This window comes from Otolemur garnettii, unplaced genomic scaffold (assembly GCF_000181295.1).
Source record: "Otolemur garnettii isolate 467f Iridium unplaced genomic scaffold, OtoGar3 scaffold00007, whole genome shotgun sequence".
Lineage (NCBI taxonomy): Eukaryota > Metazoa > Chordata > Mammalia > Primates > Galagidae > Otolemur > Otolemur garnettii.
Genome location: NW_003852402.1, coordinates 8,177,152 through 8,195,177, shown reverse-complemented (window position 1 = coordinate 8,195,177; position 18,026 = coordinate 8,177,152). Strand labels below are relative to the sequence as shown.

Sequence of the window (18,026 nt, the reverse complement as noted above, 5' to 3'; positions counted from 1 at the left end):
CTCAGGAGTTGAGTGACCATTCAGAACAAGAGCTAGACCCTATCTCTATTAAAAATAGAAAAAATTTGGCAGGGCACAGTGGCTGATGCCTATAATCCTAGCACTCTGGGAGGTCGATGTGGGTGGATAGCCTGAGCTCACGAGTTCGAGACCAGCCTGAGTCAGAGCAAGACCTCATCTCTGAAAATAGCTGGATGTTGTGGCTGGCACCTGTAGTCCCAACTGCTCAGGATACTGAGGCAAGAGGATCACTGAGTCCAGGAGTTTGAGGTTATTGTGAGGTACGATTATGCCGTGGTATTCTACCCAGGGTGACAGAATAAGACTCTTGTCTCAAAAAAAAAAAAAAAAAGGAAAAGGAATGTAGATTCCTAGGCCCTATCCTGGACTTAATAAAACAGAATCTTACTAATTGGGACTGGCTCTGTATTTTCTTTACAGGCACTCCAGCGTAGATAGTACCACAGTAGGTAGACCACTGTGGAACTAAGGGGCAGTCAGAGGAGGAAGACCCAGTGGAGCACACTGGGACTTCAGAGGAGGATTTCATCTGGAGAGGGAGGGAGAAGTGGGCTTTGGAAAGGGGGCCTTAGTTCTTCACTGTACCTGTATTTTTATTTCTTTAAAAAAGGGAGAAACTTGAAAAAAAAATGACAAAGCAAATATGTTAAATCTGGGAAATGGTTATATGGGTATGTTGTAATTTTATTCTCTGTACTTTTTTACATCTTAAAAATTTTTCCTGGCTGGGCATAGTGGCTCATGCCTGTAATCCTAGCACTCTAGGAGGCCAAGGCCAGTGGATTGCCTGAGTTCACAGGTTCGAGACCAGCCTGAGCCTAGAGCAAGACCTCATCTCTAAAAAATAGCTGGGCATTGTGGTGGGCACCTGTAGTCCCAGCTACTCGGGAGGCTGAGGCAAGAGAATCACTTGAGCCCAAGAGTTTGAGGTTGCTGTGAGCTGTGGCACCAATGCATTCTAACTCACAAAACAGAGAATTCTTATTTTGTTAAAGGAAAATTTTGCAACTTAAACAGAATTTAGTCTTATTTGTACCTTATAGAATAAGATAGGATAAAAATATCCTTCTAATCTACAAACTTCTAGCTCTCTCAAATATATAAAGACAGTTCTTATATCTTTCTTTGAAATCTGTATACGTGATCTAGGACTGGTGCGATCACTTCCCAGTGCAATTCTCAGGATCTCAGAGTTCTGTTTTGTACTTTCATCTTTTGTTTGTTTGTTTGTTGGTTTGTTTGAGATAAGGTCTCGCTCTGTAGCCTGGGTTAGAGTTTAGTGGCCTCATCATAGCTTGCTATAGCCTCAAACTTCTGAGCTCAAGTGATCCTCCTGTTTCAGCCTCCTGAATAGCTGTCACTACAGGCATGTGCCATCATGCCTAGCTAATTTTTGTATATTTTGTAGAGATGGGGTCTTACTGTGGTGCTCAGGCTGGTCTTGAACTCCTGGCCTCAAGTGTTTCTCCCTCCTCAGCCTCCCAAAGTTCTAGGATTATAGGTGTGAGCCACCATTTTCAATATGTTGCTTCTACCCTGTGTTCTAAGATGATTGCTCTGGCTCAATCTATCACATCCATGTTCCATGTAGCAGAAATTAGAGAACTTGTCACTTCTCTTGAAAGACACCGTGGCAGTTGCATACCATACTTGCTTATATCTCTTAGACCAGAACAAATCATATTTCAAAATAAGCTTCAAAGAATATTAGAATATATGTTAGTTAAAATTTGTGACTCCATTACTAAAGAAGTGTTTATCTCAGAAGTCAATCACATTTTCCTATAATTGTACAATTGATTCTTTAGTATCTAAAGTATAAGACTTCACAATTAGAAAAAAGATACAAAAGTAGTTTGCCCAGCATGGTGGCTCATACCTGTAATCTCAGCAGTTTGGAAGGATGAAGCAGGAGGAGCACTTGAGCCCAAGAGTTTAAGGCTACATCAATCTGTGATCATGACACTGCTCTCCAGCCTGAGTGACAAAGATCCTGTCTCTTAAAAAACAAAAACAAAACAAAAAAACGCAAACCAAGTAAAAAAATAAGCAAAGAATTAGAAAAGATGTTTCTGTAAAGGTAGACCAATGGCCAGTAAGCACATGAAAAGATGTCCAACACTATTAACCCATTAGGGAAATACAAATTAAAACCACAGTGACATCTATTTTCATCCACCAGGATGGGTTAGACAACCAGTGTTGGTGAAGTTGTAGAGAAATTGGAACCCTCATACATAGCTAATTTGAATGTAAAATGGTACTGCTTCTTGGGAAAATCACTTGGCATTTCTTCAAAAAGTTAACCATAGTATTAATATATAATCCACCAATTCCACCATAGCATTAACATATAACCCACTAATTCCACTTTTAGTTATTCAGTCTAGATAAATGAAGCCATATGTCCACACATAAACTTCTATAGGAATATTCATAGCAGCATTATTCATTATAGCCAAAAAGTGGAAAACACAAGCATCTGTAGATTGATAGAATGTCCATAAATAAAATGTGGTATATCCATACAATGGAATGCTATTTGACCATAAAAAGGAATGGAATACAGATAGATATATGCTATCCTGGATGAATCTCAACAATATTATCAAATGAAAGATTTTCTTAGTGTTTCTCAAGAATGGAAATTTATTTGCCACAGGTCTGGAGGCTGAGTCCCAAGATCAAGATGCCAACAGCTTTGTTGTCTGATAAGGTTCTGATCTCTGCTTCCAAGGGGGGAGGACAGCTATGTCCTCACATAAGAGAAGGCAGAAGGGGGAAACTCCCTCCATCAAGTACTTTCATGGTAGCGTTTATTGATTAATGAGGGCAGAGCCCTTATGACCTAAATACCTCCCAAAATATCCCCTCTGCCAACACTGTTGCATTGGGGAGTAGGTTTTCAGAACATAAATTTGGGGAAACGTATTCATACCTGCAACAAAGGCAGACACAAAACACCATGCATCATATGACTATATTTATATATAAGAAGTTCAAAATAGTCAAATCTATAGAGACAGAAGGTTGATTGGTGGTTATCTGGGCCTGAGAGGGAAGATGCAAAGAGGGCAGAATGAGAAGTGGCTGCTCTTGAAGTTTCTTTTAGGAATGATGAAAATGTTGTAAAATTGGATTATAATGATAGTTGCACAACCCTGTAAATATACTCAAAGACATTGAATTGTGTGTTTTAAACAGGTGGACTCCATGGTATGTAGGTTGTAACTCAATAAGCCTATTAAAAAATGGTTGAAAGATTTGAACACTTTACCAGAGAGTGGATAACAAAGAAACACATGAAAAGACGTTCAACATCAGTGCATTTTAAACCACAGTTAGAATGGCTAAAATCAAAAAGACTTAGCCTGCCAAGTATAGGTGAGATAAGCCACAATTGGGGATTCTTCATATGCATCTAGGGGAAGGTAAATGCTACTGCAGCCACTTTGGAAAACAATCAGCCAGTTTCTTTAAAAGTTGAACATGGAACTACCATATGATTCAACTGTTCTTCTCTGTTAGGGGTTGAATTGTGTCCCCCTCCCCCTAAAAAATCATAGATTTGAAGTACTAACCCCTAGTACTATAGAATGTCACCTTTTTGGAGATAGGGTCTTTATAGAGGTAAATAAGTTAAAGTGAAGTTTTTAGGATGGGCCCTAACCCAATATGGCTAGTGTCTGTATTAAAAGGAGAAATTTGGATATAGAGATACATGAGCAGAAAGAATACCATGTGATATTGAAGATAGGCACCTGCAAGCCGAAGAGAGAAGTGGAGCAGATCCTTCCCTCATAGTTCTCAGAAGGAACCACCCCTACCAATGCATTGATTTTGGATTTCTAGCTTCTGAACTGTGAGGCAGTAAGTTTCTGTTTTTAAACCTCTGGATTTGTGGTGTGTTTCACAGCAGCCCTGGCAAACTAATACACCCTCCTAGGTACTTACTCAATAAAAAAAAAATAATGTGTAAGTGAATGTCCATGGCAGATTTATTTGCAATAGCTGAAAAATCTGGAAATAAACCAAATGTCCATTAAATTGTATGTTATTACAATTATTATTTTTTGAGACAGTGTCCCATTTTAAACTGAATAATATTCCATCATTCAGAATATAACACAATTTGCTTGGCAGTGACACACAGGTGTAATCCTACCTACTCAGGAAGCTGAGGTGGGAGGATCTTTAGGCCAGGAGTTTGAGTCCAGCCTGGGCAACATATCAAGACCATCTCTTTAAAAATTAACTAATTAAAAAACCTGTAAATTAAAAACAACAGAAATTTTACAAAATACATTGGAAGTATTAGACAGCAAAGTTCAGAGAATCTCCCAGAAAATAAAAAGTCAGATAGATAAAAATGGAGAGGCATAGAAAAATATTAGTGGATTAATCCCAGAGATACAGTACTGAATAATAGAAATTCTAAGAGGAAAAAACAGAAATTGAAAGGGAGGAAATTGTCAAATAAGTAGAAAAAAATGTTTTAAATCTGAAGGAACTGAGTTTCTGGATTGCAAGTGCCAGGTCGGTAAATGAAAAAGAACCTAATAAGCCAGGTCGTGGTGGTGCCTCATGCCTATAATCCCTGCACTCTGGGAAGCTGAGCTAGGTGGATCACCTGAGCTCACTAGCTAGAGACCAGCCTGAGCTAGAGTGACACCCCCTGTCTAAAAATAGCCAGGCGTTGTGGGGGGTGCCTGGAGTCTCAGCTACTAGGGAGGATGAGGCAAGAAAATCGCTTGAGCCCAAGAGTTAGAGGTTGCTGTGAGCTATGACACCAGGGCACTCTACCAAGTGTGACAAAATGAGACTCTGTCTCAAAAAGAAAAGAACCTACTTAGTGGTTTCTATTTTTAGAAACTAAAGATAAATAGAAGATCCTAGAGGTTACATTGAAAACATTTGTACTTAAGATATCAGACTTCTTTGTAACAACTCTGGGCAAAAGACGGTGGAGCATCACCTTTGAATTTTGAAGGGAAAAATGTTTACTAACTTCAACTCCTACATTTAATTAGGCATGTAGGTTAAAAAAAATTCCATGTCAGTTATATGTGTGGGTGAATCAAGGACATTTCAGTCATTCAAGGTCTCAGAAAATTTGCCTTTCATATACCTTGTATCAGGAAATCACTGAAATATATGCTCCACCTAAACCCGAGAGTAAACCATAAAAGGGACAAAGGATCTGGGGAACAGATGCTCCAGGATAGGAGAGCGAGGAGGCGATTGCAGAGATGAATCCCTGGCAAGATGTCAGCAATTGAGCAGTCTAGAAAGCAAACAATCCAGAGTGGAACAGGAGAAACCCCTGAGGAATGTTTCCAAGACTGGAATGAAACTGATAGATTACCTGAAGTGTTTGAATTGATTAAGGGGAGATTTACAGCTCTGTTGGAGAGTTTGTGGAAGAATTAATGAAAAATACATAACAAATACTAAGCCAAAAGACAAAAAAGAAATGAGGAAAAATAATAGGAAGTAATAAATTGTTCCAGGGAAACCAAAAATTATACAAGAAAAGAAATTTAATTTTATCATTCCATACAATTAAATGGTATATATTATTTAATTCATAATTGTGCTGTTAGTGCTGAATATTGATTTGAACAAAAATAACTTACATTGGGAAGATTAGAGGGTGGAGGTTATGTGTTACAAGGGGAGGCTGGGTGCTGCTTTTGTTTATGTACTGTTTGACTTCTAAAATCATATGCACATATTACGGTAACACAAATTGAAATAATTTTTCTTACCAAATTAGTAATAAGAACATGTAAGTGGTGTGGTATAGTTTGTTCTCAAGGATTTAGGTAGTAAAGGGAAGGATAAAAAGAGGATATTTGGGAAATATCATAGACTGAAAATAATTTTTCAGAAAAGGAGAGATTGCAAAATACATATATGTGTAGATTAAGAGGATCTATTCATTGAAGGAAGACAGAATAAGTGCAGGAGAAAGAAGGGGTCCTTAGATAATAAGTCCCAGAAGTAGTTTAGAATACAAGTGATGAGGTCAGCTTTGCAAAGCAGTAGAAACAAGAAAAACTATTGGAGGCATACGTTTATAAGAACAATCATGAGAAGAATAAGAGAGGGTGACCAGGCATGGTGCTCATACCTATAATCTCAGTGACTTGGGAGGCCAACATGAGAGGATCACTGAGGCCAACCATCTGAGACCAGCTAGGGCAACAGAATGAGACACCACCCCCACCCCCGCTCTACAAAAAAAAAAAAAAAAAAATAGAAAACTAGTCAATCATAGTGGTGTGAGCCTGTAGTCTAAGCTACTTGGGAGGCTGAGGCAGGAGAATCACTTGAGCTCAGGCATTCAGGGTTAGAGTGAGCTATGATTGTGCTACTGCACTCCAGCTTGGGTGACGGAGCAAGACCCTGTCTCTAAAAAATAAAAGAAGGGCCTGTGTGAGATAAGCTCTCAATAGGGTGGCTATTAGGATGGCTAATAGGTAAGCGTAGTGTCTTTGAGGAGATTGGAAAAGATACTGAATCAGTGAGGGAGGAATGTGGTTGGGTAGGTCAGACAGTGTTGAGCACACAGAGGGCATAGGAAAGTGTGTTGCCACACTGGGAGGGCTGTGTTCCATTGTGGGATAGGCACACAGAGATTATCCTCCCAGCCTCACACCATGGGGAGGGAGGTGTGCAGAGGGTCCCTACTGTAGGAAGGTACTGTGGGGTAGATGTGGAAGAGCACCTGGGAGGATCAGAGAGAAGATGCTTCCTAGAGGAAGTAGCCAGTCTTTGAAGGTTGGATAGAAGTTCACCGCAAAGACAGGGTGTGGAAGGGCCTCCCAGGCAGAGGTGCTGAATTGTGAGCCCGAGTGGAAGATCATTGGCATGCATTTGGAAAGGACCTGTGTTGTCACTTTCTTCACCTATACTCTGTAGCCAAGAGCAGAGGAGAAAAAGCTAAGGTATGGGCAAAGCAGGAATGTCCTGAGAGCAAATGGGGTGGTGAGCAGTCTCAGAGAATGAGGAGAAAAATCACTGGTCCACCTGTCAGGTGAGGGTTTGAATGCACTCTGGGGAAACAGAAAATCCTAGAAGTAGTAGTTACAACAAGAAATCTTGGCTCGGCACCTGTAGCTCTGGGGCTAGGGTGCCAGCTACATACACCAGAGCTAGCGGGTTTGAATCCAGCCTGGGCCAGCTAAACAACAATGACAACTACAACCAAAAAATAGCCAGGTGTTGTGGTGGGTGCTTGTAGTCAGAATTACTTGGGAGGATGAGGCAATAGAATCACCTAAGCCCAAGAGTTTGAGGTCGCTTTGAGCTATGACGCCATGACATTTTACCGAGGGTGACATAGTGAGACTCTGTCTCAAGAAAATAAAAAAATAAATAAAAGGAATCCTTCTAGGTTCAAATGGGAAGAGGCAGTGAGAGAGGCATTTGTGGTCAGAATGTGATTTCAGAATCCACGGACCTCTGTGTGGGACAGTACAGATTGGTGGTGAGGCCACACTTAGCAGGCTCCATCCACCCTCCCCAGCTGAAGGAAGAAGATGGACCACCTGTCTAGGATAGGTCTAGAGAGATCCAGTTCCTTTAGGCTTGGGAAGTGCCCTTCCTGTGTTCTCTGATTGCATTCTCGTGTGTTGGGATTGACTAGTTTTTGTCTTTCTCAATAATCTGTAAAGCTGCTTTTGTTTTGTTTTGTTTTTGAGACAGTCTCACTGTGTTGCCCTTGGTAGAGTACTGTGGCATCACAGCTCACAGCAACCTCAAATTCTTGGGTGTAAGAGATACTCTTGCCTCAGCTTCCCGAATAGCTGGAACTAGAGGCGCCCCCTACAACCCCCGGCTAATTTTTATATTTTTAGTATATTTAGACAGGGTCTCACTCTTGCGCAGACTGGTCTGGAATTCCTGAGCTCAAGCAGTCCACCCACCTCAACCCTAGAGTTCTAGGATTATAGATAAGCGCCATCATGCCCAGCCAAATCTGTAAGTTTTTGGGGGGCAGACTATGTTCACCATATATTAATGAATGGTAATGAAAGAAGGAAGAGTATATGCTGTAAGTGTTACAAATACAAATATTAAATCTCCTGAAAATGAGTCAAGGGGAAAGAGTAGTTAAGTCTAAGTGGATAAGACATTTGTAGAAAAGAGAAATAAGGATGCAGAAGGATTGTAAGGGAACTTGAGAAAAACAGGACATGGCAGTAGAGAGCGGTGATCTTGTGGCTGGGCACAGTGGCTCATGCCTATAATCCCAGCACTTGGCAGGTGGATTGCCTTAGCTCAGAAGTTCGAGACCAGCCTGAGCAAGAGCAAGACCCCATCTCTAAAAATAGTTGGACATTGTGGCGGGTGCCTGTAGCCCCAGCTACTTGGGAGGCTGAGGCAAGAGGATCTCTTGAACCCAGGAGTTTGAAGTTGCTGTGTTTGTTGTTGCTGTGCCACAACATTCTACCCAGGGTGATGAAGTGAGACTGTGTCTCAAAAAAAAAAAAAGAGCAGTGATCTTTCTGGATGTTTTTTATTGCCTTTTAGGTTGGTGGATAGTGGGAAAAGGTACAAACCCTAGAGTTATATTTGGGTTTCCTAATTGTATCTCTGTTACTATTGTCTGTCATCTGTATCATTAGGTCCTATAAGAAATAGAATGTATTTTTCTAAGTTGAGAATATTCTGACCTATGTCTCTGGGATTTGTTTGTTTGTTTTGTTTTGTTTTATAGAGATAGGGTCTAGTTCTGTTGCCCAGGCTGGAGTGCAGTGACACAGTCATACCACACTATGATTGAACCTTGACCTCCTGGGCTTAGATGATACTATACTCCCACCTCACCCTCCTGGGTAACTGGAACTACAGGCTCATGCCACCATAGCTGGATAATTTTTCTTCTTATTTTTTTTTTTAATAGAAAGAGGATCTCAGTGTGTTGCCAGGTTGGTCTCAAATTCCTGGGCTCAAATGATCCTCTCACCTCAACCTCCCAAAGTGCTGGGACTAAAAGTGCAAGCCACCACACCTGGCCTCCATCTATCTCTTTGTGTTAGTTTGGTTTTTAAAATTATACCTTTTTTTTAGAGACAGAGTTTCACCTTGTTGCCCTTGGTAGAGTGCCGTGGCATCATAGCTTACAGCAACCTCCAGGTCTTGGGCTTAGGCAATTCTCTTGCCTCAGCCTCCTGAGTAGCTGGGACTACAGGTGCCCACCACAATGCCCAGTATTTTTTGTTTGCAGTTTGGCCAGGGCTGGGTTCAAGAACCCGCCACTCTAGGTATGTGGGGCTGGTGCCCTACTCACTGAGCCACAGGCGCCACCCTAAAATTATACCTTTTGAAGTAGTTTTCCAGCTGGACACAGTGGTTCATGCCTGTAATCCTAGTGCTCTGGGAGGCCAAGTTGGGTAGATTGCTTGAGCTTAGAAATTCAAGACCAGCCTGAGGAAGAAGGATCCTCAAGACAGGATCTCAAGTAGAGATCTTGTCTCTACTAAAAATAGAAAAACTAAGGCAGGAGGATCGCTTGAGCCCAGGAGTTCGAGGTTGCTGTGAGTTGTGATGATGCCAGGGTACTCTACCCAGGGTGACAAAGAGAGACTCTTGTCTCAAAAAAAAAAGATGATTCCAGGGCACTCCACCCAGGGTGACAGAATAAGACTCTGTCTCAAAAAAAAAAAAAAGAATTTTCCTAAAACTGAAAAACAATCCCATTTGCAGGGGTAGCTCTTTCTCTGTCATTTACGTGTAGTGACCAAAGAACCATCTGGAACAGTAAAATAATCTCTTTTTCCCTTTGAAAATTCTTATAAACTGTGCATCTTTATGATATATATGTGTGTCTGTGTATATATATATACATGTGTGTGTATTTATATACATACACACGCACAATTAAATAATTGTGAAGAAAACACTTAACATACCTATTGCGTAGGCCAAGAAGGAGAACATAATCATGCCCCACAACTGCTCTCTGATTGAATTCCCTCCCCCCAAGATAGTCATTACCTAAATTTTGTATATACATTAGTCAAGAGATCCTCCTGCCTCAGCCTCCCTAGTACCTGGGACTGTAGACATGTGCCACTGTGCCCAGCCTTGTTTTTTTTTCTTTTTTAAAGCATGCTTGTATATACACATGTCTATACATATATATGGTTAAAAATGTATATACATCAACTTTATATTATATATATGTATATAATAGAATCATGTTGTATCATGTGTTGGTTTTGTGACTTGCTTTTTCATTTGTTACTATATTTTTATAACTTATCCAGATTGAAGTGTGTAGCTATATTCGTTCATTATTATATAGTATAGTATTCTATTATCTGAAAACACCATAGCCTATTTGTATATTTTACTTTTTTTGTGTGTGTGGTTTTTTGACTGGGGCTAGGTTTGAACTTGCCACCTCCGGCATATGGGGCCAGCGCCCTACTGTTTTGAGCCACAGGCACCACCCTATTTTACTATTGATAGAGGTCTGCTTTTATTATTTTTTCTGTTAAAAATAATATTTTTGTATATGTGCAAGTTTTTCTGGGGCCTATACCTAGACGTATGATTACTATTTTGTATAGTAAGTACAAAGTGCTTGTACCAATTGTCCCTCCCCTTGGGAGTGGATGAGAATTGCTGTTGCCCTTGCCAACACTTGGTATTGCCTGAGTTTTTTTCCTCAACTGGGCATCATTTTTATTTGAGCAAAGTAATACTTCAGTGTTATATAAGTAAAGAATGTACTGATAACCAACAAGCAGGTAATAGCTCATGAAATCCTGATTTTTTAATTATGTTTATAGATTTAGGGGGTATCAGTGCAGTTTTGTTGCATGGATATATTGTGTAGTGGTGAAGTCTAGCTTTTTGTGTAATGATCAGCCCTATAGTGTATGTCGTACCCATAAGGTAATTTCTCATCCCACTTTGCCTCCCAATCTCCCACCTTCTGAGTCTCCAGTGTCTGTCATTCCACTCCCTATGTCTAAGTGTACATATTATTGAGCTCCCACTTTTTGTTTTTTTTTTCCTGCCATGGTGTCCCAGCTCACAGCAACCTCCAACTCCTGGATTTAGGTGATTCTCTTGCCTCAGCCTCCTGAGTAGCTGGGACTACAGGAGCCCACCACAACACCCGGCTAATATTTGTTGCAGTTTGGCCGGGGCTGAACCCACCACCCTCGGTATATGGGGCCGGCACCCTACCCACTGAGCCACAGGCACCGCCCTTGAGCACATGTAGTACTTGATGGTTCCTGAGTTATTTTGCTTAAGATAATGGCTGCTATTTTTATCCATGTTGCTACAAAAGACATTTTGGGTTTTTTTGGTGGCTGAGTAGTATTCCATGGAATATACAGTAGAACCTCTGTAAGTTGACCACCCAAGGGACTGTAACACACTGGTCAATATACAGAGTTGGTCAACCTAAGGGACTAGGCCTACTGTTCTGATAAGTACATGAGGTACATGTCCAGTCTATGAAAATCAGGTCAGCTTAAGGAGGTGGTCAGCTATGGAGGTTCTGCTGTGTACACACTACATTTTCTTTTCTTTCTTTCTTTTTTTTAGAGGCAGAGTCTCACTTTGTTGCCCTTGGTAGAGTGCCATGGCGTCACAGCTCACAGCAATCTCAAACTCCTGGGCTCAAGCAATTCTCTTATCTCAGCCTCCCAAGTAGCTGGACTTCAGGTGCCTGCCATAACACCTGGCTATTTTTAGAGATGGGGTCTCGCTCTTGCTCAGGCTGGTCTCAAACCTGTGAGCTTGGCAATCTATCTGCCTCAGCCTCCCAGAGTGCTGGCATGCTATATTTTCTTTATCTAGTCATCCACTCACGGACATTTAGGTTGATTCACTTTCTTTGCTATTGTGAGCAGTACTACAGTTAAATATAAGGGCGCGTATCTCTCTGGCTTGATTTTTGCTAGTTCAAATAGTAGATCTATTCTTAGTTCTTCAGAAATCTCCTGGCTCGGCGCCTATAGCTCAACCGGCTAAGACGCCAGCCACATACACCTAAGGTGGCGGGTTGGAATCCCCAGCCCGGACCCGCCAAACAACAATGATGGCTGCAACCAAAAAATAGCCAGGTGTTGCGGCGGGTGCCTGTGGTCCCTGCTACTTGGGAGGCGGAGGCAGGAGACTTGCTTGAGCCCAGGAGTTGGAGGTTGCTGTGAGCTGTAATGCCACGGCACTCTGCCCAGGGGGACAGCTTGAGGCTCTGTCTCAAAAAAAAAAAAAAAAAAAAAAAAAAGAGAAAGAAATCTCCTGTTGTTTTCCATAGAAGTTGTGGTAATTTGCATTCCCACCAACAATATATAAGCACTTCCTTTTCTCCACTTTCTTTTTTTTTTTTTTTTTGAGACAGAGCCTCAAGCTATCCCCCTGGGCAAAGTGCCATGGCATCACGCTCACAGCAACCTCCAACTCCTGGGCTCAAGCGAGTCTCCTGCCTCCGCCTCCCAAGTAGCTGGGACCACAGGCGCCCGCCACAACGCCTGGCCATTTTTTTGGTTGCAGCCATCATTGTTGTTTGGCGGGTCCGGGCTGGGGATTCGAACCCTCCACCTTAGGTGTACGTGGCTGGCGCCTTAGCCGGTTGAGCTATAGGCGCCGAGCCCTTTTCTCCACTTTCTTACCAATATCTGTTGCTTTTTTTAACTTAATGATTATTTGATGTCTTAATGTAATTTTTAAAAATTTTTTGTGGAGACAGGATTTTGCCATTTTGCCCAGACTAGTCTCAAACTCCTGGCCTCAAGAGATCGTTCTGCCTTCACCTTCTGAGGCACTTGGATTACAGGAGTAAGCTACTAAGGTTTGGCCCTGATTATAATTTTAGCCATCATGCTAGTTGTGAAATGGTATCTCTTTGTGTCTTTAATTTGCATTTTCTTGACTGACATGAGATTAAACATCTTTTTATATATTAAGGAACCATTTAATGTGTTCTCTATGGTTAAATTCCTATTCAGTAATTTTGCAGAGTTTTCTTCTTTTTTCAAGACAGAGTTTCACTGTGTCACACTGGTAGAGTGCTGTGGTGTCACAGCTCACAGCAACCTCAAATTCTTGGGCTTAAGGGATTCTCTTGCCTCAGCTTCCCACGTATCTGGGACTACAGGTGCCTGTCACAATGCTCAGCCATTTTTTTTTTGTTGTAGTTACCATTGTTGTTTAGCAGGCCCAGGCTGGGTTCGAACTCGCCAGCCTGTTCGTGTATGTGGTCAGCACCGTAACCACTGTGCTACAGGCACCGAGCCTAATTTTGCAGTTTTCAAGTAGGTTATCTTTTCTTGCTGACTTATAGCTCTTCTTCTATATTCTGGATACTAATCCTTTGTCACAGTTATATGAGTTGCAGATATAAACGCTTCCTATTTTCTTCTGTAAATCTAGTCACCCAATGAGAAACAACTTAAGCAAACTGGGAGATTGAAAACCATTGGCCTAACCTTCTGTTCTAGGCACCATAGTGAAATGTCCCTATGGTTCTGCACAGGGCAGGGCCTGGACTTGGAGTGAGTGCATCATAGTTACTGACTGTTGCTGACCTGTGGTGTTTGCATTTGCAGGTGGAACAGGAGGATTTTGTAATGGAAGGGCATGGCAAGACTCCACCTCCTGGTGAAGAAAGCAAACAGTGAGTCACAGTTTATTTTAAAAGGATCATATTACAGATCGTCAGAGACATGTTGGTTAAACTTGCTGAGAGCTTGTTTGCTGGGATGTATACATTAGAGACATTGTGGAACTCACCAGTTGCTTTGGTGTCTGTTAATGCATTGCTGTATTTATAGACTGACAAACTGGAGGGACAAGAAGGTTGGCTTTGTAGTTTTTCACACTTGATTAATCAAAATTTATGTTATGCTTTAGCAAAGGCTTTAAGGCTCAGTATGTTGCAAATTGAACTAATTCAGTTTGGTTGATTTCCAAAGACAGTATAAAATGGTACATCCTTTTCTTAGTGTGTCTTTATGAAGTGAACTAAATTGATAGGCTGTTTCCCTGCAAACCAAGTGTGAATTTATTTGAATAGTACTTCCTGAAATTCTATTGCATTTGGTTATTTACACTTCTGGTCTTTGTTTAAATAAATTGTTTACCTTAAGGAACAAGAATTACAAATAATATAACTTAGCCAACATTCTAAATAATTCAGGATCTCTCCCCTGACTTCTTACAGGGTGATTGGTTTATACCTGAAGTTGAGAATTAGTAGGTAGCGTTTTTGGTAGTAGATTTTTTCTTCCTCCTGTCACAGAATTTGAAAAATTGTGTTGCAAAGCAGACTGGTTTTACATATGCCCTTTTAAAGGAAAAACAGTTAAGACTGGCTTAAAGTACTGACTTAATTACTATTTTTTATTCAGACATTAATTTCCTAAATCAAACAAGACAGTGATTCATAGAATTTACCAAAAATCTGTAGAGAGAAATTCTTCTCGCTCGTCTGTTTCTTTTTTTCCTAGAAATAGTTTAATTTGGGGCCAGGTACAGTGGCTCATGCCTGTAATCTCAGCACTCTGGGAGGCCAAGGTAGGTGGATTGCCTCAGCGCACAGGCTCGAGACCAGCCTGAGCCAGAGTGAGACATTGTCTCTAAAAATAGCTGGGTGTTGTGCAGGGCACCTGTAGTCCCAGCTACTTGGGAGGCTGAGGCAAGAGAATTGCTAGAGCCCAAGAATTTGAGGTTGCTATGAGCTGTGACACCACGGCACTCCTCCAAGAGCTACAAAGTGAGACTCTGTCTCAAAAAAAAAAAAAAAGTCTAATTTTGCTCAATCTCAAGAAAATTTTATCTCTGAAACCCCTAGGAATCAATTATGCAAAATGGACTATGCTGCCAGGAAGCTAGATTCATTAAAGGAGTATGGCTCCCATCTTGTATTTGTTGTGAATGGAAACCAGGATATTTTCACAGCTGGTTTAATTTGCTAACCAGGCAGTTTTAAAAATAGCTTACAATATAAATCCTAACTTTGCTGTATTCTGTCAAATGTCCTTATATTCTGTATGAGCTGATAGAATCAGTTCATCTTTAGCAAATTATAATGCCAGATGTCTAGTCCCTACAGAGTGACAGGAGTAAGACTCCAGGCACTTTTCTCCATGTCTCTCACTCACGCATTCACCCCTATACACTGGTCAGAGGTCTTACCGTATAAGAATCAAACCTCCCATTTGGCAAGGCTTTTCTGTGCCTAAGGTACTTTGCTTAAATGTTTTTTAAGCTGTCATTTCCACTGATTATGCCATAGCATCTTCATTTCTCTCAGAGATTAGGGTAGGTACCTTGCCCAGGCTTGAAATGGAATTTAGATTTGAACCCAGATCTTACTGAATTTAAAGTATTTTATAATATCACTTTCTCAGATCTTTTACCATCATTGGGAGCTGTGTTCCTGAAAAATACTATGGTTAGCAAAAGGGCACGTGTCAAAATCAAAGTCTCATGAATAAGAGGGAGTTGGGAGGAAACAATGAAAACAGCATTCAAACACAGATGAAAGTTCTGTTCTCTAGAGGGTATCCATTTCCCAAACAAACCAGTCTTTTTCTCTAAAAACCTGCTCTAGTGACCCCTACCCTGAATTAGCTTTTTAGGTAGTCAGGAAACGTTGCTGGGGCAGATTCTCCCACAAGTTTTATGTTATACAAACTGTACTTCTATTAGCAAGTCTCCAACAGCCCTAGCAGACGCAAAATGTCATGCATAGAATCCTTACCGTTCTCCCTTGTTTTGTTTTCAGAAGTCTCTTTCACTACCTACCCTTTTCACAGATGGATTCTGCTCTTGTTTTTTTTTTTTTTTCCGGGACCTGGTCTGCTACCATCAATTGAAGTGATAAAGCAGAATTCAGTCTTCTTACTAGGCATTCCTCAATAGGTCTGCCTACCTCTTCTGTAAGAGTGGGAAGCAAAGATGCTGTGTGTTCTTTTGTTTGAGGCAATGGCAATAAAAGTATTTACAATCAAATTTTTTCAGAACTACAGTTGACATATGATTATAAGTATGATTAAATCAGGATTGTATCTTGGAACTGAATTTTTTAAATTATGGAAGTAATAAATACTTGTCATAAAACATTCAGATAACTCTTCCTGACAGGCACGGTGGTTCACGCCGGTAATCTCGGCACTCTGGGAGGCCCAAGGCAGGTGGATCGCCTGAGCTTTGGAGTTCAAGACCAGCCTGGGCAAGAGTGAGACCCTGTCTCTAAATATAGCCGGGTGTTGTGGCGGGCGCCTGTAGTCCCAGCTACCCAGGAGACTGAGGCAAGAGAATCACTTGAGCCCAAGAGTCTGAGGTTGCTGTGAGCTCTGAGGCCATAGCACTCTACCATGAGCTACACAAAAGTGAGACTGTCTCAAAACCCCCCCCAAACAAATACTCCTTCCTGAAAACAATCTTCCAAAAAATTTTGTATGTATTTTAAAACGACTAAATAGATTTGTTTTTCCCAGCACGATTCTTCAGACCTTGCTTTTGTAATTTGACATCTTTCACAGTGTGTTTCATGCTAATCATCTGTGAAACATTCCATTGAATGGATGGACTATAATAATCGTTTTCTTTTTGAGACAGAGTCTCACTTTGTTGCCCTTGGTAGAGTGCTCTGGCATCACAGCTCACAGCAACCTCAAACTCTTGGGCTTAAGCAATTCTCTTGCCCCAGCCACCCTAGTAGCTGGGACTGTAGGTGCCAGCCACAATGCCCAGCTATTTTTTAGAGACAGGGTCTTACTCTTGCTCAGGCTGGTCTTAAACTCCTAAACTCAGACAGTCCACCCGCCTCAGCTTCCCAAGTGCTGAGATTACAGGCATGGGCCACCATGCCCAGTCTATCGTTGTTTTCTAATAGATATTTTGGTGAGGGCCACTTCTTTGATGAGTTTAAATAATATATATATATATATTCACACATACATAATATTATATATAATATGTGTATATATACATATGTATGTATATATGTACATATATGATTATATATTATATACACATATAATATATGATTAGTATACTATATATACATACATATATGTATTATATATGTGTGTATATGTATATAATTTATGCTAATCAATTCCCATCTCTACTAAAAATAGAAAAATTAGCTGGATGTCTGTAGTCCCAGCTACTCAGGAGGCTGAGAGAAGAGGATCATTTGAGCCTAGGAGTTTGAGGTTATTGTGAGTTATGATTATGCCATATATATATATCATATCATATGCATACATATATGTATTATATGTGTGTGTATATATATAATTTATGCTAATAAATTTCCATCTCTACTAAAAATAGAAAAATTAGCTGGGCACCTGTAGTCCCAGCTACTCGGGAGGCTGAGGGAAGAGGATCATTTGAGCCCAGGAGTTTGAGGTTGTTGTGAGTTATGATTATGCCATATATATATCATATCATATACATGTATATGGGATATATATATATAATTTTTTGAGACCGAGTCTCACCCTGGGTAGAGAACCATGGCATAATATGATTATGCTATATATATACATGATACATCTTATATATATAGGTATATATGTGTATATATATTCCCTCAACCTCCCTGGTAGCTGGGACTACAGGCACCCAGCTAATTTTTCTATTTTTAGTAGAGATGAGATCTCACTCTTGTTCAGCCTGGTCTGGAGCCCCTGAGCTCAAGCAGTCTACCCACCTTAGCCTCCCAGAGTGCTAAGCTTACAGGTGTGAACCCAAGAGTCTGGCCAATAATATTTTTTTGAATATCGTTACTCAAATATATTTACACATAGGTGTATTTCTATAGAATAGAGCTTTTTAGTTTATGAGCATGTGTATTTTACGTGGAGGCAGCTGTTATCAGATTGCCTTCCAAAAAAACTGTATTAGGCTTGGTGCTCATAGCTCAGTGGTTAGGGCACTGGCCATATACACCAGGGCTGGTGGGTTTGAACCTGGCCCAGGCCTGCTAAACAATGATGACAACTATAACAAAAAGA

The 18,026-nt window shown here is 40.7% G+C and overlaps 1 protein-coding gene across 6 annotated transcripts in view; it reads left to right on the top strand.

The window, feature by feature from the left end:
* The window catches only part of TNRC6B (trinucleotide repeat containing 6B), a 261,212-nt gene that overhangs the window by 91,780 nt on the left and 151,406 nt on the right, over window positions 1-18,026 (top strand). For all 6 annotated transcript variants that reach the window (XM_023509249.1, XM_012801146.2, XM_012801145.2 and 3 more), the window contains exon 4: window positions 13,602-13,669. In XM_023509249.1, the coding sequence (XP_023365017.1) occupies window positions 13,602-13,669 (68 nt within the window). The remainder of the gene's footprint in view (window positions 1-13,601; window positions 13,670-18,026) is intronic.